This window comes from Condylura cristata, unplaced genomic scaffold, assembly GCF_000260355.1.
Source record: "Condylura cristata isolate star-nosed mole 26May11 unplaced genomic scaffold, ConCri1.0 scaffold00033, whole genome shotgun sequence".
Taxonomy (NCBI): domain Eukaryota; kingdom Metazoa; phylum Chordata; class Mammalia; order Eulipotyphla; family Talpidae; genus Condylura; species Condylura cristata.
The window spans coordinates 7,719,814-7,740,665 of NW_004567134.1; the positions used below are offsets into that span (position 1 = coordinate 7,719,814).

General features: G+C 40.6%; 1 protein-coding gene across 1 annotated transcript in view; it reads left to right on the forward strand.

Moving 5' to 3' along the window:
• Positions 1-20,852, forward strand: part of SATB1 (SATB homeobox 1) — a 74,598-nt gene that overhangs the window by 52,202 nt on the left and 1,544 nt on the right. The window contains exon 10 of the mRNA XM_012732074.1: positions 18,350-18,553. Within this exon, the coding sequence (XP_012587528.1) occupies positions 18,350-18,553 (204 nt within the window). The remainder of the gene's footprint in view (positions 1-18,349; positions 18,554-20,852) is intronic.

The window sequence follows — 20,852 nt, forward strand, 5'->3', positions numbered from 1 at the left end:
TGGAATGAATGAGCTATGAAAATGCATTTATGCAAAATGACAATAGAAAAATAGTTCAGGAAGAAACGGCGACATTAAAATTTCACATCAATGAAAGGTGCTAAGAGAGGGCTAGGAGAACTTATGCCGGTAATGGGAACCTCCTGTGCCTCCTTGGCCGCCTGCAAAAGGAGTAACCATGAGATGCTTCACAGCCCTGAGTGTGGCTGCTTTGCCTTCACACTGTGCAGTCCTTCAGATGATGCACACTGAGGGCCCCCCCCACTTAAAAACATATACATAGGTTAGTCGGAATGTAGCCATTTGTAATTTAAACACCTTGTGAAAATGCAAGTTCCCAGCCGCTTGTGCGGTCACCCTGCAGTTAGTTACACTGATGAAGTTGTCTTCTCCCTAAGTCTTCATCTACTTATATGTTCGTAGAGAACCTATTCTCTCTTGATTTCTTGATTCAACAACTCCAGTTGCCTTTGTGTATTTTTTTTTTTTTAACAAATCCCCTCCAACCAGTATGCTTCAGGAATTGGGTTTAAACACACTGTTTCATAAACTGCCAGCCTCCTCGGCCGCCTCAGTGCCTCTGATTCCGTAAATCAGATCATAGGCAGCATGCTGTCATATAATAAGGTGTCTGATCCTTATTACCAGTTTGTTGATGCACAGACTCCTTCAAATTGACCATTGCAACACATGGTTTCCCCTGAAACTAGCTGTGATAATTAGCGTGGTTCTAATGAGACAGAATGTCACTGATCTTGTGCTGAACTGTCGAGTATCAACGCTACGGATGGGAACTGTCAGAGCCTGCCATCTGTGACAGCGCTTGGCATATTCCAGTAGCAAGGTAGAGCATGCTCGATCGAGTGTTTTCAGACAAATGGCCCTTTCTTGACGAGGGCTCTGTGTTCTGTTCAAGTGAAGGAGTAATCGCCCCAACTTTGGCCGGCACAGAAGCCCATTTTGAGATCCGAAAGCAAATAAATATTTAAATTTCTGTAATGTATCACAGAAGAGAAGAATCTTTTGTTTAGCAGGTGTGTTTTGAGTGGCAATCCTTTCCCAATTTTTTTCCCTCCTTTTTGTCTTTCCCAATCGCCCTATCTTGTCAGTTAACAGTGTCGCAGTCATTTAAGATACTTTCCCCCAATTTTAAAATTGCCTTGTTTAAAAGAGATTTGTTGGGGAGCTGGGAAGGCTCCCAGTGATAAAGCAGTCTGATTTCACCAAAAGAAAGGGGAACGCGAGAAACAGATCCGAAAGCATAGAGGGATAGGCGAGCCGAACAGAAGAATTAACATGGACAGGACAGTAAGATCTGTAGGCTCCAGAGAGAAGTCGAGATTTTTTTTTGCTAAAGTAAAAGTCCAGCGCTGCTTATCATTCCAAAATATGCTTTGTTGCTTTTTATTTCCTCCTCTCTGGCAGACCACACAGGGCTTGTTCTGAAGAACATTTTCACTAATCTGATCAGGCAGCCAAATACGCCGGGAAAACTGCTTTAATGATCCCGCTAATTACCTCAAGTCAATATGAACTGTATTATTAGACTGAGGGAAAATATTCCATTAGGTCTCCCCCTTGGGAGTTTCTCCGCTTTGTGATGTCACTGAAGCCTTCACCCTCTCGCTTGTAATTAATTTTATTTACACACGCAGGCACGCACAAGGTCACACCTGCACAACCGGCGCTGGCCAGGGAGCTGGTGGCACTCGGCTTAATCAGATCTGTCATAATTACCATTCTGCATGTTTCTGACACACGCTGTGAAATATTTCAATTTAACTGCCGCTACCAGCACAACCAGATGTAGTGTGAGTGTGGCTGCATTGGAAATATTATTCCTCAGGATAAACTCTCTCCTCCTCCTCTTGCCTCCCACCCCCCACCCCCTTTGCAGCTAATGTGGCACAGAAGCTGATGTATCCTGTAAATCTTGAATGCAGCGCTAGATTGATAACAGGCGATTAGACAGTTTAACCACAAACAGCTTGTTCATTTTTCACAAATGAAAACCACATGTGGTGTAACTAAAATTTCAGGCCCTTTTTTTTTTTTTTTTTTTAAGGGTTGGGGTATGCATGTGTGTGTGCTGAAGATGTGCTTAAATAAGAATAAATGCAATCCGTAGAAGTTAAGTGTGGAGAAGATCAGAGACATTACCTAGTTTTCCTGGGATCTTGTTTTCCTAAAACCTTCATCAAATTTGATTTTTCAGCTTTCACTAGAACTCACATGGAGAAGAGATAGGTTCCATTCTTTATCTGTACTTTTACTTAGTTATTTTTGGATCAGAGGCCTGACAATCCCTTTGGGTTCTGCCTTTTTGTCTTTTCTCCTGTTAATTCTTTTATTTGAACATAAAACTCTAACATTGGGCATATGTTTCCCTTATTTTTTTTTTTTTAATGAAAAGTTGTTAGTTTAGACTTTATGGTCATATCTCAAATGATCTCAAAATAGAAAATGGACCCAGTGAGAAATATACTTGATAGGGAGGGGTAGCTGTTGATTTGAAAAATGACTTTGCAAAGTAGAGTTGCAAAGCATTGAATCTGGTTTTGATGGAAATGGTGGAGGCCAGACTGGCAGTGCAGGTGCAGGCGGTGTCTTAAGAGCCCGGCTTTAAAAACTTGAAGTGTCGGAGCCCTGATCAGGCAGAATAACTCTAAAAAATTAAACTTAGGATAAGGAACAGAAACAGGGTCTCGGGGGTTTGAAATCATGGTCTAGAAAGGCGGCGGCAGCCTTACAGAGAGCCCGTGGCATGTGGAGATAGCCCGGTTCATGCCTGTCCATGCCCCGCCAGGCAAAGCTGCGCTTTTGGCTCTACCATACTACCACCACCGGGAACCTTGCTCGCAAGCGTTCTGAGGTTCTGTTTGACTCCTGTGCTCTGAGAACAGGTGCTATTTTCTGGAGAAGAGGGGTCTGCCCTGTTTTCTTACTTGATTCATTTTCCCTCTTTTTAAGTAAACTTTCCACATGATTTAAAAGAAAAGAATCCATATACCTCCCCATTCTTGCCTGGCAGTTTCTTGCTCCTTCTCTTAGCTCAGTGTATTTTTGTGTTTGGCCTTCTGTTAGCGCTCATCTCCCTTCTCAGTTGCGCAGGGGAACATGTGGTCACTAGGTCAGATTCTTTGCACACTCTTGACCCACCTTTAATCATTTTGCAAGATGCAGTTACTGTGAAAGGTCTGATTTAACTCCACACCACTGCTCTGTCGTAAGAGTAGTTCCTGTCAAGTAGACAGTACCACAGGACCTCCTGAACACAGAGGTGAAGCTGCCTCTTGCTAATCAGTGAGATCAACCCACTGCTACTTGTATTTTAGGATGCCCAAAAGGTTTGATATACATAGCACAGTTGTATGGGGATGAGCCAAAAAATTAGAAAAGTGGAGATAAAAAAAGTTACAGCTTATGACTTCATTGCTGTTGCCCATGTTTTAATAACCCAGAAGTTTTTGGCTCAGCTACTTCAAGATCTGTTAGGGATAAGCCAACATGCAAATTGAATCACATTTTTTAATCACTGGTAGAGTTCGCCAGTTAAAGGAATTTGACTGTTCCATAGCAAATAAAAATTTTCACTTACAACCTGAAAAAGCATCCGCCACTTTTCTGTTTGCAAACTTGAGTTTTTGTGTATTTTGATTTCTTTGGGCCCAGCACACCTGTTGATGTAGAAGGAAACAGGAAAAGGCCACAAAAAGTTGTTGTTTCGGGATGTGGTGATCTGTATGGAGCTTGACAATATTCCATTATTTGCAGTATGTCTTTTCATTAAATGGAACTACAAGAATCCCATTGTCCAAAGAAACTCCTACAAGTTTCCATTTGAACCCTGCTAGGTCCCTTTCCAATAAAAGGCCAGTTTTCATGCATTGTTAATTAGTCCCAGTTGAGGATTGGGGATTCAGTAGGAAGGTTATCAACTTTATCCTGCCCCGGTGGAGTCAGCTTTCTTAACCCTACGTCAGGCGTCCCTGCCCTGCGCTCTCAGGCCCTCCTGAAAAGGTACACGAAAGAGAATTGGTCCCTTTTAATAGTCTTCGCTACATCTTTCGAGCCCACATCTGAATTTGTCACCTGGTGATTGTAGTCATTGATCATTCACACTGTAGCTCCCTGTGGTTTTTTATTCTGAGCTGAAAGGGAGGGGGAGACATGGCTACTGATTATCTGTGCCACACAAAAATAGGTAACTTAGCTAAGCTGCAAACCCCTGGGTTGGTTTACCTTAACAAGTAGAGAGTAAACTTATCTTTCAGAGAAGGCATCAAGGATTTCAAGAGGCAAGGACCCAGCACCACTGCTAGGGACTGAGTAGCCTCAGGCACATAGCTTAGGCCTCGGAGGCTGTAAGTCCCCCATTAAAGAAGGCAAAAGGGATTACACCTCATGGCCCTGTAGTGCCAGGCTCTGTGTGCAGGTTGCTAAAATAGGTGTGCCAGAGTGAAAAAGGATGCTGCTCTGATTGAAGTTACAGCCAACAGGTAAGGAAACAGGAGGTGAGGTGTGAACAATGAAAGGCCTTAGTCTGGAGAGACAAGATGATGTTTTGTGGTTCATAGCCAAAAAGGTTGCTTATGAGTGGCATCAGTGTGGAGAGTTGATCGCTTGGAGTCTGGTATATAAACTCCAGGTGATTTCGAGTGAGAGGAGCTCAAGATTGAAATAATCTCATCTGAGACCTGTTAGTACATCACTGGATGTCCCTCTCTTCAGCACCCTAGAGTCAGTACATAGGGAGATGAGGTGAGGAAGGTCTTGGCTTCACATGCAGTGGGGTGGTGGGTTGCACACAGAAGCCCAAGTTTCCTCCTTGTCATTTTAACATCTCATTTGTTGGAATTGATATGAATTCTTCTTGGAAGGGAAGAGGAACCCAGTCTTGAGAAATCTCAGGTTTGAAAAATACTAGTAGGGTAGGGGGTAATCAAAAACAAAACAAAACAAAACGGAGACAGAGTGACAGCTCCTGGGCGTAGTACCCTGAAGCTCTTTGTGCAAGTTCCAACGTTGTGCCAGTGGCATTACGCGGGGCCCCTCCCCATATGTCACCCTTAAATACTCGGTCATTTCACTTGTGGTACCAGCACGAGTGCTCCTTGTCATGGGTACTGCTGGGCTGGTTCATTAATGGAATATTTGGTGGTTTAAATGAAATGCAGATTAGGTAAAAATAAATTACTTTCAATAAGGTCAAGGAAGTGAAGGCTGTAAATAAAATATACATTCACAAACAGACAACTGCTATTAGGAAATTCAGCTCAGTCCATGCCAAGCTGTTACTGTCTAAATTGCCTCTTTCTTCCTGGCTTGCAATTAATTTTTGCTTGTGTGTTTGGAGATTGGGGGAAGGGTAATAGCCTAATGGGTAATGATTTTATTTTAGTATTTTGATTAAAGAGACTAAATAACTTGGACCCTGGATAACCATAAGGACTAAAGCCTTATCCATCAAGCTTAATTTCTAGACAGGAAGTTGTGTTTATATTTCTGGATAAATTTAGCATTGAGCTGCATATAATATAAAGTGATGAGATGGTTGCTGCTCACTTATTTTCTACTTATCTCCCCTACCCCATCACCACTTTTCCTCCTTATTTTCTTTCTTTCTTTTTTAAATACTGGTAGACTAGTGTCCTTCCACCCCATCCTCAGATCTTGAAGGAAATGCTTTATAACCATTTGTTTTTTGAAAAAGCTGTGATGAGCTAGGCTCGTGAATGATGACTGCTGGCCCCCAGCCTCTGTGCAGCTTCTCCTGTCCCTCCACACCCCCCAGATGCCCCTGCGACAAGTCTGATCCTTCCCTGCCTCCAGCCTGCGTCTGCTCAGCCTCCTTATCTCCTGTTTGGGAAACCCAGGTGTCTTAGGAAAAACTTAGCGTTCCTCTCCTGGCAGGTATCTATTTCTCAAAGGACACCCTGTTCATCTTGTTTCCCTTTCTGGTATGACATTAGCTAAGTTAGATCATGGGTACTTTATGCAGAGGCTGAGAATCCCTTTCCTGAGTTTATAAGTGGACTAGGATAAAATAGGTGTGTAGCTCACAATCAAAGGAATAAAAATAGTTCACACTGTATAATCACTGTCTTATGAATGAAATCTCATCCAGAAATAAAATATCCCAGTCAGGTATACGTCTTTCTCCATTTTGATTGGTGAGAAAATGATGGGGCCAGGGGCTTCTCATCAACTCCCCTCTCTGCACGGCACAAGTTGGGCCTGGTGAAACAGCTGTGGGGGCAGCTGGCAGCCCTCAGAACAGTGTGGAAAGCAGTGTAGACACCTTGGAGTAGAGACTCCCTCTTACTCCAGCCCATCTACAGAGGAATGGTTGTTTAAATTTTTTTTTTTTTTTTTTTTACCACCAATCTATAACGTAGTTCTGGAAACATGTCTGACATGCTTGGTCTCTGACTTGCACATACGCACATACACAGGCCTGCAGAGGGAGGGGCAGTTCTTCAGGCTGAGTGGGAATCACAGCAGTATTGGCCCTAGCTATGGATTTGTTACCAACAAAAGTTGGAAATATTTCCATATCATGTTGTTATTACAGGCGTCTCAAAATAGTATTCCTCCTTCATTATAAAATTATAGTAGCCATGCAATCTATTTTCCAATGTTGTTTTTTAGTGTTAATAAAAATATATATTATGATAGTACAGATTTTTGATGACTGTATTTATGGATTGGTTTTCTTTATAACATTATATATTTTACTTCAGTGCATAAAGCCTGGTTCTGAGAGGGCATCGTCCGTGGGATATGCCAGATTGCCAGAAGGTGCCTGGCACAGGTGAAATGAGGTCATGATTAGATAAATTGCATGTAGGGAAAGATAGATAAGGAATTTAATGTATAAACTGAGAATTCTTGAATTTACCAGGAAACCATTTGTTACTCCTTAGTATGCTTTTATTTCAATTGCCTTTCAGCCCAGACCAACTGGACAGGGTTGTGATCACTGCAGCGACCTTTAAAGTAGTGAGGACAGGGAGCTTCCATCCTACGCCATGTGTGCTGAGGGACGCTGAGAGAGCACCTTGCCCTTAGACTGTTCTCTCCTTCAGGAGAACTTAGACCTGAAATTTATGCTGTCCTTCCCTCCCAGGAAACTGAGTGCTGGAAGAAATGATTTCCCCATCATATCTGTCCCTTCCTCCCCTCTCAGCCCATGTACCAAGTAGCACAGAGTTGGCATCTAGAAGTATATTTCACCGGCTCACAATTTCACCCTCACAGAAGCAAGAATATTCAAAGGGCAGCCGGGTGGGAAATGCTGGGGCACTGTTCTTAGAAAGAGAGGATGGATTCCGACTCTACTCCTGTCTCCCAGACCCTTGGTTCCCCCAGATACAACAGGAGAGGTGGGGTGAGGAGTAATGGGGTAGAGTGAGCCCAGCTTTTGTCACGTCCTTTTGTTGGTAAAGGGATAACCCGGCCGTTGTCACTGGGACCCACGTGGTATTTCTAGAAATATTTGTGTTTTCCTTTTTCCATGCCTTCTTGTGAATTACAAGATCTGGGTATCTCAATTAAGCCAACTTCTGATTAGTAGGTTTCTATAATGGATAAAATGATGTGGGTTTTGGCCACAAAATGGGTGTTACTTTATCAGCAAAATCATACGCAACTTGGGAGCTCATAATGACCCTGCGGCTTGATTGTTCTTCTTAGGATATGATTCCCATCACTTTTATAATCCCGAATTGCCTTCCCCTGGTTTGAATTTTTTTTTTTTTTTGTTATCTCTTCTTAGAATGTCATAGAGGGAAGATTTAAATTTTTAATTCCCAGCCCTAAATATGCATAATGGGGAATGTAGCTCATTTTAGCAGCTATCGGCAGTATTGAAAAGTTTTATATAAATCAATTAAAAATGCAGTGGCAGAAATAATATTGTTTAAAATAACCTGGCAGTTGATTGTTTTTGTAAGCAAGCAAGTCATTGTATTAGGTAAATTGTTATCTGTATAGATTGGGGTTTCTTTGCCTGTGCCACATTCGAATATCAACACTTTTTTCTTACTAATCATCATAGTTTTCAATAGAAGAATAAATATTGTAGAGTTTTAGTAATGACTTTAGGAAGCAGTATAACATGACAGTATACGAACACATACTTTTTGGGTTCGGGGATACAGAGAAAGTATAGTTTCCCATGAAGTCTCTTTGAACAATGAGATATGCTTGCCTTTGACAGCAGCCTTTCATGGTGCATCCCTGCCTCTTTAAACCTAGTCAGCTGAGTTCAGCGATAACCTGTCCCTGTGAAATGCAACTTCACTGTGAGTACAAGGGGTGGCCTCTGCAGTAGTGCTGGGTGCCCTCAGGAATCAGGGCCTGCCCCTGCTACCCCTCCTTCCCTAGACCTGGCTATGTTGTTTTTACATCTTTCTCTGTCCTTCAGCGTGTTTCAGGGAATCTCCTGCTGTATTTTTACACTCACTGACTGAAGCGTGAGCCTTAAGGCATCTTGGACCCCTTTGGTGTAGGAGAGTTAAGAGCATGCCATGCACAGGGCTATTTGTGTGGACATGTGTTTATGATAAATGTGAATCGTGAGAGATGGAGGTAGACTGGCATAAAGTAACTCATAAGCATTAGTTCATGGAAGAAATGCTGAGGGCCTGAAATAGCTGTATGAATGGAAAAGAAGGAACAAATTCAACAGATGATGTGAGGGATATAACTGACAGGAATTCACAGTGGCTTGCTTTTGGAGAAAATAAATAGACAAGAAAAATCAAATACTTAGTTGAAGGTGTTAGCTATTTTTTTTTTTTTAAATAAAAGGCAGTATATTGTCACTATAGAAAAAGAAAAAAAGATGCATTCCCAATTACCCAGAGATACAAGGATTCATGTTCTCTGTGGATACTCTTACAGGACTACATATGTGCATATCCATATATATCTGTGTGTATACACATATCTCGCCTAATTCGTTTTTATGTTGTACATACCTTTTATTTCCCCGTTGAGGTATATTTAAGTTACATTCAACTTTTACTATCAGTAATTATACTAATGTGAACGTTATTATAGTTAAGCATTTGTATCCATCTTTAATTATTGCCTAATGATAAATTCTCTGAAGTGGACTTACTGGATAAAAAAAGGCATTTGTGTTTTAAAGATGATTGCTAGACATTTCTACTTTAAACATTTAATAGTGTCCGTCAAAAAGAAGCCAACTTATGTTTGAGAGAGCAGTGTTAGCTCTGGTGACAGGGTGGGTTGTGATGCTATTAATTCATTTTAAAGTACATAGGAGGAGAACCTAGCTTGTGGGAAGAAGTTACTGGGTTCTGAGTAGGATTTACTGAGAGTAACTATTTTTATTAACTCTGTAGATACACAGGTCTCTTTGGATTATCTTTGTGATAATGGCAACATTCATCTTACTGTTACATCATGTCAGTACCCTGCATGAATGATTTTACTACCTGATGAAAGGTGGTAAAACTATCCTCCATTTTATAGAGGAGAACTTGGGTAACATGACTGAGGTTACAGAGCTAAAATAGTAGAATAGGAGTTCAAATGAAACCCAGACTTTCTTAACAGGCAGATCTTAGAACTACAGTACATAGAGATGAGGTCACAGCAATAAAGTTGTAGTCTCAGGAAAATATGATTAAAAAAAAAGTTATAGCAAAAGAAGGGTGGGATAAGCATAGTTAATTTAAAAGCAACTGGTCTACCATTTTTTTCCTAGCACATTATTAATTCATCTCACTATTCCCCACTATACTTTGCACTTTACACTTCCCACACTCTCACTGTCCATCAGTAAGACCTTCCTGACCACCCTAGTGCATTCCCTCTTCTGTTCCTCTTGGATCTGCCACGGCTATCTGCCAGTCATTGATCTTTACTACATACTGCCTTGCACCAATAGTTATTTTCCCATATATTCCTATGAGCTAGTTAAGACAAGTACTTTTGGTTAATCTCATTGTTACCATGGAACAAGCCCTGGAATAAATATATTCTCTTCCATTTCAGTCACAATCCTGTGATTGATATCGTGATTACCTATTCTTTGTCAAGGAGGAGTCAAGAGACTCAGGTCGGTCATTTACTCAAGTCAACATAGATGATTCCTATTTGCTATCTAACTTTGAGCATTTTGAAAACAGTGATATTTATCCCAGTATTCCTTTTCTAAAGGCATCTCAAAGATGGCATAGGGAAAAGCTTAATTAAAATTGCTTTTTGTAGGATCGCAACTTTGTATGGTAAAACGTGTTCTCTCACTCTTCATCAGAGTGTGTCCACTGTAAGCACATAAAGAACATGGTTGGTAGCCCTCCCTGGTGGCGCCAAGGGTAAAAGCACAGCACTGTGAAGCTATCCGTAGTTGCTTTGGCACCAGTCCAGGGAGGTGACCCACATAGTACAAGCAGACCTCTCCTGTCCTGCCCAACGCTCCCTCAGCAATGGATTTCAGTCAGTCTTCCTGTTCTGCTCCCCACTCTGTCTCTGGTGAATCCTCTCACCCCCATGCCCCACCTCTGGCCTGTACCCCAGTCCTGTGTGCATAAGTAAATAAATCTTAACATAAAAAAAAGAGCATGGTTAGTGCCTAAGAATATAATTCAAAGAGAAGCACCCTAGCTCCTGTTAGTCAGTGATGGGCCCACTGGAAGGAGCAGAGGGTTCATGGTGATGGAAGCAGAAGCTAAACTTGATGGAAGTGTCACAGCATGAACCATGGGAGTCTTGAGTCTGTTTAATGACACTAGTTATGAAGAATAAGGAGCGAATAAACACTTAAGCAAGGTTTTAAAGCAAAGTATATAAATGTTACAAAACATATCACTGACACTTATGTGATGTCAAAAACAGATCTTAGATTGAAAGAAAAAAAAATCAGAAATTCTTTTTCATACCTAGGAGACAGATTTTTTTTTGTTTGTTTCATTTGAGCTTGAAGTAAGTACCCTGAAAACAGATTTGAAGTATATTGAAGAAATTAAACTTTTAAATTAGTTATCTTCTAAACATAATGTACTCAAAAATAAAATTAAGGCTTTCCTTGGAAATTCTCTGTTTCAATCAAATTAAGTGATTATCTTCTTGCTAGCTAGTTTACTGTGTTAAGTGTTTAATACTTTTATCTTCATTCCTCCTTTTTTCCCTCAGATTTTTCCTCCTGAAAATAGTCTCTAAAATGAGAGATCTCTCTAGCTAAAATGAGAGATCTACTCTGGCCAGGTTGTTGACTGAGAATCTTGGTGTCGCCCAAACAGCCTACAGGGAAAGGGGCAAACCATTATGACCTTTTCAAGTCAGCAGCTTTGAAAAGATAGAAAAAAGGTGAACATAGAAAGCATATGATTTTCCTTACTTGCTTGATTAAATTTTAAGCAAATTTGAAAGCTTGAAATGTAAAGATCATGTACCAGTGATCTGAATAGTCCTTTTAAAGAGAGCTACCCACACCCCCCCCAGTTATATACACATTTATTTGTGCTAATCACAAAGCTCCAAACAGCCTACTAGATGCATTTAACCTCTTAACGTGGAAACAATTTATTGAATTAAGGGATTTATAGATAGCCATTTTATATGTTTTTAGTACAACAATATGAGAATTATGGAATGTTGGCTAAGACATTAAATTCCTTAAACTATACATAGTCTGGAGCAAGTTTTCAAATGGTAACAGTTCAGAAATTGATTATTTTAAATTTCTCAGCATATGCAAGTATCAGAAACCATATTTTGAAATTATACATATACACATATACTTTGACTATAAGTCTATTTGAAAATAAATACATATGTGTATACATATATACATATTCCATATAAATATGTTTTGTTTTAAAATTCATTTCCAGATAAAATGAATATAATGGTTACTTTTAGAATTGAAAGTGCATTTGCTGATTATGTCTTTGGGCAAATTTATTTCTCATGTTTTCTTTAATAAGACCAATGTTAACTTAGCAGGAAAAGTTATAGTGCCTGCTAAGATTCTCTTCACTTTATACAAAGTAGATGCTATTAAATTGGGGGAAAAGATTAATGTATTTCCTACTAATTCCATAGAGAACATGCATTTTTATTAATGTTAATGGTGGGGGCTTCTCATTATGTTATAGAATGATCTGCTTTAGCAAAGTTTTTCTTCTAAAGAACTTCATAACATTTAAAGGTTAATATGTTAGGTAGAGAACGATATCTTAAGATAAGCATTTTTATTATAGGACATGATGGGGTGGTTATTATTAAATTCTATGGTGATTTGAATGGGGAAGAAGAAAAAGTGCCTCACTTCTTGCCCTCAACTTTAATGCCTTTAATCAAATAATGACCTTCTGGAAAATAGTTAATTTTAAGCATTTGGAAAGATCAATACCACTTTGCCACCAAAAAATGGCCCAGATGATGAAATTTGATGTATTTAAAGTATCATTTCACCCTTTTAACCTAGTAAATAATTTAAAATGCTTTCAGTATTGCTTTGCCACTGTTTGTTTCTTGCTGTGCAAAGTGTTAAGATTGTTCTGGAAAGAAGGTTGAAGTTGGAATGTGTGGAGCCATCTGGGCCTCTGACCCAGAAGGGGGGCTGCACCCACTGTGTATCTCCAAGTCAGGACTGGAGAGAAGTAGCATGTTTTCCTAATAAATTTGGGGTAGAATGTGGAGAAAGTCCGGGCAGTGCTTTTGGAATTTGAACCCCTTCAGGAATGTTAAAGAAGGGGCTTATTGAAGCATCAGGTATCACTTTGCATCTTGTGTGATCTCTTGAAACCTCTATGCTAAAGGTGAAGGACTGAGTAGCTCCCACCACTAGAACCCAGGCCCTTCCCCCAGCTTATAGACACTGATATGAAATTACCCTTGAGTGCAGACAGCTTTGTAAATAAAAAAAAAAAAAATTGCCCTCTATTAGCATGTTTGTGGGCAGATTAAAAACTGTCTTCATTAGCATAATAACACTTACAGATTCTTTTAAAAGTAGAAAATTATTTGCTGAATGATAAATTGCTAGCTTTATAGTTAGTTGTTGTTGAAAATGTACTCATTCAAAATGCCTGGTGTAGTTTAGTCTACAATACTGAATTTTTTGTGTTAGAAGTACTATTTAATGGGTTATGTACTTAATCCTTGTTCCTACTACTTGCTAAAATGTAATTCATGCTTTCCACTAAAATGTTTGTATCAAATACCTCCCTATTTAGATTGATTTCTTTTAATATCATATATTATTATACTATATGCCCCAGAGATTGGAACAAAATACTCCTGCAAATAACACATAAAAAGATGAGGGTAAGGGGGAATAAATAGACTATAAAATGTTTTGCTTTTTAGAACTCAAATTACCATTCTATTTTTCAAAATGTATTTTTCCCTCTTAGTTGCAGCAAGAATTATGTCATTTTCTTTCTCTTTTTCTGGCTCTTGGCTTTAAAATGTATATGTACATAATGATAATATGTACATATTTGTGTATTAAATGATTCTCTTTCTCGGAGAAGACTGGAGTCTTTTTTTCTCAGGAAAGCTAGTTGTGTTCCATGCATCCTGCTTTGTCATCGTCCAGGCCATAGAAAGATTCTCTTTTCATGTGAGTGAGTGAGTGAGGCTTTATAGATACCCGAAATTTGTTCGTGAAAGGAGGTTACTTTTCTGACTCAATGAAAATCATTGTGCACCCCTTATCTGTGAAAAATGTTAGAAGCGAATTGACTTGAATTAACTGTTCTAAAAAGAGTGGAGTGGAAATCAGAGATTGAGTTTGGTTGGAAATTAGCAGCTGAGAGATGAAGGTGCCAGGATTTTTATTTAAATGTGGTACAACAAGATTCTGTCAGAAAAGCACATCATTAGAATATTGAGTTTAGAACTGCTAATTTTTCCTTTAAAATGAGCATACAGTCGTGTGTTTCATGGACCATAATAAATTGCCATTGTGTTGTCATTGAGTTTGTTTTGCTTTTTTTCAGTACTGGCTTGGCAGTCACTCCGCATTTTTTCTTTTACTTTTTTTTTCCCCTCCATCCGACATTTCTTTAATAGAGCCCTAACCAAAGCCAGTCAAAAGAATGTTCTTTATTTCATGCAGTCTTGAGGTTTAGCATCTTTTGCACCATTTTCTTGCTTACGGTAGCAAGACATTTGCAGATGGTTCTTGGTTACTATAAAGTACATAACAGTATTTCCTTTGTGGCAGATGGATTTAAGACTTTTAGTTCTCAATAAATGTAGGTTTACAATACATAACTTTACAGGATTTGTGTTGTATATAACAGGTTTGAGCATATTATCTCAGAATTCATCTGCATGGCATTTTCAGCTTATTCAGGGTCCATGCCAGTTTTTTTAAGTAATAGGGGGAGCGCTGTGATTGATAGCAACAGCTCAAGGCGTGATTTTGAATAGAAACAAAGGGTTTAGAACAGAAGGTGTCAAATTAAACTTTGTCAGTTTGAAAAGTAGTAACATCCTGAAAGTTTTACTGATTTATTTACATGTGGCTACTGTTTATATTTTGCCCTCTTTATATGCACTGTAATGTTGCTTGGCAAATTTACTACATTTAAAGTTTAGGTTGTTCCTTGTGCCATTTTAGTTTTCTGAGAATGGATCACTCTGACTATGTGAAGATTGTTCATCCCACCTCCTCATTTTGAGAGTAGCTCCCTACTCCTGCCTGGGGTCTCACAACAGGGTCAGGGCCCAGAGACCTGCATGAGGGATCAGTATTGTATTTTAGCATAAAAGGGTTGCACATTTTTCCCAGTAAATCTGGACTCATTGTTTACAAACCAGTACAGTCCTTAGGGGAATCATTAGTTTCATTTATCAGATATTACAGTTATTCTGACATGTTCATAGTTTCCCCAGGTTTCTCTCTTCTGACAATATCACTTAGCTGAGAGTCACCTGGAGGAAGGTAATGGGGAACTGGAAAGCATTTTGCTTTAAGTCACTGTCTGAAAAACATAGATCAGATTACTGTCATCATTAATAAGGTCTCAATCAATAGAACCTGAAGTAGTCAGAATATTCCAGGGTTTTAAAATAGTGTTAGAATAAATTAATCTAATTTTTGCCAGTGTAAATTGGGAATGAGCCAATTTATTTCTCTGCTGACAAAGAACTAGTGTGTCAAAATATCTGCTTTCCATTATTTCTAAGAGAGATGCTGCACATCAAGGAAAGCACCTCCCCTCCTCCCCTTTTTTGGATACCCTTGTAGATCTAACAGTTCCCAGCTGCACCGTTAAATATTTTTTCTAGGAAGCATCTGATTTCAGTCTCTTAAAATCATTGTGTCTCTTGAAAGGCTAGCAGAGACATGCTTCAAAGTTGTAATTCATCAAATTATTTTTAGATAAGGAATTAGAAGTATTATTTAAGGGCAGAGGTTAATAGCAAACTACTGGAAATGTTATGTTAGTCATGGGCAATTAATAAAAATAAGGACCCGTCTGGTAACTATAGACACAGAAGTGACAATATGAGCAAAATATTTGTTGAATGAGTCAGGGCTCTTTTTCTGAAATATTTGTTAAACCAGCATGAATGTGATTGTTTAGGAATTAGTTATCATTATTAGCCATTTTAAAAGAACTAATGATTTTCTCTTCCAAAGAACATCTGTGATCCACATGTTTTTTTTTTTTTTTTCACATAGATCCGAGCGCTAACTGATCTCTGCAGTACTTTAAAAAGTTTCTAAAGGATTTGAAAAATTATTGGAGTTTTCCAGCTCTCAAGAAAGCTTTTCTTACATGAATCATTCTCTAACTTTTGGTAATTTTTAGCTACTAGGATTAATTTCTCCAAAAAAAAAAAAAATCCAGAGATATGCAAAGTTTAGAACTTATGGCAATAGTATAATAATTGCCAACTTGAAAGAAATAAAAAAAAAATTCTTTTCCCTGTGAGCCTTCTAACATCTTTTCAAAAGGCAAATAAAATTGTAGTGAGCTCTGTGTTTGGGCCTGGAGCCCCTTACTTACCCTGGCTGAAGAATGGAGATGGGGTGGGGGGATGTCATCCTAATTATTGTTGATGTGCAAACAGAAAGATTTATATCTAAAATCTGCACAGCATCAAAACTTAGAGATAAACTGTAAAGAAGTATCTTGGAAACAAAATATTTTCATGTCTTAATCCTGAGAGCAAATATTAGTAAGTGCTAAATAAGCATCCTCAGGGCATCTAAGTGGGTCTCTTAATATTTGAAATACTCAAATGTAGTTTTTAGCTCATATTACAGTTTTAATAACTACAGCTTAACTATCCCATCATCTCACATATTATTCTGGAAGTCAGAATGGCATTGGTATGGCTGGAAGAGAAGTTACTCAGTGGACTGTAATTCCAATTAGTCTTTTTTTTTTTTTTTTTTTGGTGATTTATACTTTTATTTTCTAGCTAACATTCTTTCAGAACAGCTTAGTCTCTTAGCCTTGAATTATGGTTTCAGTGGCGAGCATGACTTCATGGCTGCCTGTGTGAGTATTTGGTGAGTTAGAGAGTCAGAGCTCTTAGAAACAGTGCTAGATCTGTGAAATTGGGCAGTAGTCACCCTGGCCTGGTTAGCAGGCCCTCTCAGATAGGGGCCCTCCCTGGTGGTCCAGCAGGCTAAAGCGCAGCACTGTGAGCAAGCTGCAGCCACCTCAGTGCACGTTTGGTCCTTGGCCCCCAGTGTGACCCACGTGGCGCAGCAGACCTCTCCCATCTCGCCCTCGGCTCTCCACCCTGTCTCTGATGAATCCTCTCACCATTCCTGCACCTGTAGCCTATACCCCAGTTCTCTATGCACAAATAAAAATTAATCTTTTAAAAAAAAAAAAACCTCTCAAATAGACCATTTGGCCATTTGGGGTAGTCTGGGCCTCGCTTCTGCCCACTGTATGTCGATTTGGAAGGAGAATTTTTCCGTCCATTGATTCAGTTTCAGGAGAAGGGCGGGAGAGTCATGCTTTTGCCTAGTTTCACCCCCAAAGACAGCATTTAAAAAAAAAAAACCTCTGACTAGTTCTAAAAATCAGATCTAAAAGAAACTATATTCTCTCCTTTCCCATTCAGCTAACGTAGTTGGAATTTCCTAGAAACCCATTTGTCTTAGCCTTTGTTTTTAGGGAACCTGGTCTAAGTCAAGGAATCAGGTGCCCATCTTTGGTGGAGGAACTTGAGAGAATGAGGAGTGTAGGGAAGGGAAAGCGCCCCAGAAAGACCAGGGTCTCGGGATCACTTCTGAGGCTAAGTGGTGGGTGGAGTACAGGAGGGCTGGCTAGAGATGGAGGCGAAAGAGAGGGCGAGTTGTCACTCAGGTCTCTGAGCGGGTACTTTGTACCCAGGGTTTACCAGTTACTCACCACCCCAGGAAAGTGGTCAGTGAGGGAATGGAGTAAGTGACGTGACTCCAGGACATTTCTCCAGAGACGTGTCATGTGAGCTGTCAGCAGGCAGCCTGCTGGTTGAGCCTGGTTGCCTTGGTTGGTGCAGGGGTGAGGGGATGGCTGCCCTCTTCCTCTCCACCCTGTGCTTGGTGTCCGTGACTACCAAGGTGAACAGAAAATCTAGACAGTGTGCTTTGTCGAGCCAGTTCTTGATGGGTTGGCGGTGTCTTTCAAATCCTGGGCAACACAGAGGTTCAAGCTTTTTTCTTTGGCTATTTCTTTCCCTCTCAGACTAAGAAATCGATTAAAATTCTCACCTGACAGATCACATGTAAACTGTAGGTAGACAGCAGAGGATGGAAAATCATGATTCCAAAGTGTCTTTTAATAGAAAGTTCTTGGAGAACTTTTCTCCAAGAATTTTTTCTAATGTCCGCTGTAGTGTTGTGTTTCACATTGGATACTATTCTTGCTTACACAGCTGTGTATGTTCTTTCTTTCTCTCCCATACACTCACACTCACCATTCCTTTCGAACACAAAAATTTTAAGCTTAGGAAAAAAGCATTCTGAAAATCTGCCCTGGCTCTATTTAATTAAATACCCTCAGAGCCCCCAGATCGCCATTCAGCAGACACTCCAGCCGGGAACACTCTCCTTTTCTCCTCTTCTACATATTGTAAAGTCCATGGTAAATGTGTCTTGCCCCGAGAGTCCGAAAAATATGACCCTCCTTTCAGATGCAAATCTGAACATGCATTAGAAACAGCCGGCCTCCTCAGCAGCCACAGCCAACCAATTCTCTCAACAGGTCAAAAAAAAAACTTTTAAGCAGATTGGATGGTTTTGAGGCTCTCACAGAACTTAACTTCACAGGGTCTTTCCTTTCAAGCTCGTAATGGAAATTGTCAGCCTCCCAGGCACGGACTGACCTGTCATGCCCTTGTCTCACAGGGGTGGTTGTGTGAGCTGTTACGCTGGAAGGAAGATCCTTCTCCGGAAAACAGAACCCTCTGGGAGAATCTCTCCATGATCCGAAGGTTCCTCAGTCTTCCCCAGCCGGAACGCGACGCCATCTATGAGCAAGAGAGCAACGCGGTACATCACCATGGCGACAGGCCGCCCCACATCATCCACGTTCCAGCCGAGCAGATTCAGGTTCGTTTACCTTGGCCGATTCAATATAGCACCGAGTCAACAGAGCTGTAAACTTAGCAGGGAAATTAGCGTTTCTCTTCTTCCCACCAGTCTAAACATAGGCTTTTAGCAAGAGAGAACAGTACATGCCATCTCGCTCTAGGGATAAAAGGAAAATTAACACACTTTTCCCAACGTGTGTATTGTGCTCCTGTCTCCACCTCACAAAGTGGCAGGAACCCCCCTTCTTTACACTTCTCATTTGGCACGTGGGTCTTTTTAGATTTGGGCTGTTTTGTGTGTGAGGCTTAAAGGGGTTTGCTTTTTTTTTTTTTTTTATAGTTTTGTTTTTAAAAATCAGAATTTTATAAATACCACCTAGCTACTAGTGAAGCCCATTACTGCCCCAGAGGAAAGGAATTCTTGCTTTTCTGTAGAGGAAGTTTGGAAAATCACAGCTTTATGCCTGAACTCTGTCCATCACAAGGTGCTGAGTGGAACTAGTGGGATCTGACGTCCAACTCCTTGGCCCACCCTGCACCTACGGATTCTCTCCCTACGGCCTCAGGGAACTCTGCTTAGGGCTGAGTCATGTCTGTCTCTTTTTTAGAGCCTCTTTCCCACCACCCCTGGGAAAGAAGAGTCTAGAGGTGTTTTCTTGCCAGTCCCGCTGACCCCTGCACCGTGGCTTGATGCTGCACCTCTTGCCGATGCCAGCAAGTGAGGGAGGCGGGGTGCAAAGACCTGCTCTCTGGGTCAGGACTTTCAGGCTCACAGAGACATGCTAATATGGCAGCAGCCAGAGATGGTGCTGCCAGCAGATTCCAACTCAGCTTGTGGTTGGCTCTCCTCTTGGGACTTGCCTCCACGCATCCCTGAGGGTATTCCGCTGTGACTTTAGAGGGGAAGGTCCTGAGATCTGGTCATTTGTTGATGCTTTTATGACCATGACTGCTTAGGGGTTGTGTTGGCCTTGAACTTGAGCTGGGTAACTTATTTCTGTTCATTGTAGGGACTGTTTACGCTTTTTCTCCATTAAGGAAAAATGCCATCACATTCTAGAATCCTGAAAGTACTCTATCACCTGCATTATTTCTTGGTATTACTGTGGGAAAAAAAATGTACATAGAAAAAGAGAAAGGAAGAGAGAGAATGCTAAAAACAGTAATAGGGTTATCCATCCAGTAAGTAAAAAAAAAAAAAGAAAGAAAGAAAAAAACAATCCTTGAGTGTGTATTAAAGATAAAACAAATTGAGAAACAATCCCTTAGGATATCAAGTACTAACATAATCGTGAAAGCCTGAGGAACTGCTGTTTCGCAAAAACAAAAAAAGAGAAAGATGTATGTTAATAATAAAAAATAGTCCTTGTTTGAAAATGTAAATTGTTTTTAATAAAATTGCTTCTTGGGGGATAGAAGCAAATGCTGGCGCACACTGGCAGCCGCGTAAGCTGCCGTTGCCCACCCAGGTCCGTTTACCTGGCGCTGAGAATTACGGATCCAGCGTGAGCGCCAGCGCCTGTCCCATTTGTTATGTGTAATTGTGTATGGAAATCACAGCACATACACACATCCTAATTACGAAAAAGTGTCTGTATACACTAAATTTAAATCCTAAACACATCTGAGTTTACTATAGACAAAACAGTTCGCTAACCCATGTGGGGTGGGCTGAATCTTTATTTTTCGGTGAGAAAGAAACTTGCATTATCAGCTTAGTGCAATTTGGTAAGAAGTGTGTGTGTGTGTGTGTGTGTGTGTGTGTGTGTGAGAGAGAGAGAGAGAGAGAGAGAGAGAAATAGGAAGTGTCTGTAGGAAATTCACAAACGCGAGGAGCTGGAGATCCTGGACTCAGAGGGAGGACTCCGAAGAGGCTCAGCGCTGCATGCAGGGCGGACCAGTGTAGCTGCAGTTTGTAGCTGGATGAGGACATGGGGCAGAACACACACTTCTTTCCTCACAGCTCCGTAGCTCACCTTTCCAAAAATCCCTTTGAAATCCTAACTTCTCCATCTTCCTGTTACATCTTTGTTAATTATTTACATCATAATCTGCTTGGCGGCCTTCGCCTTTGATGCTTATCCTTCTGGGGAAGTTTATGGCCTCAGGGTTTCAGAGCAGAAATTCATTTCTACCCGCCAGACTGAAAAGCTGGGGCGGGGAGGACCCACTCCCCCAGCAGGGCAGCCCCGAGGCCCCTGAGGCCCCTCCATGCCGCCCTTTGTGGCCTCAGCGGGAGCTGGCCTGCCCTGCGTCCTGAGCCTCTGTCCCCATCACCAGCCGCTCCTGACCTCCTGTTCCCATTCTGGGCGGCTCTG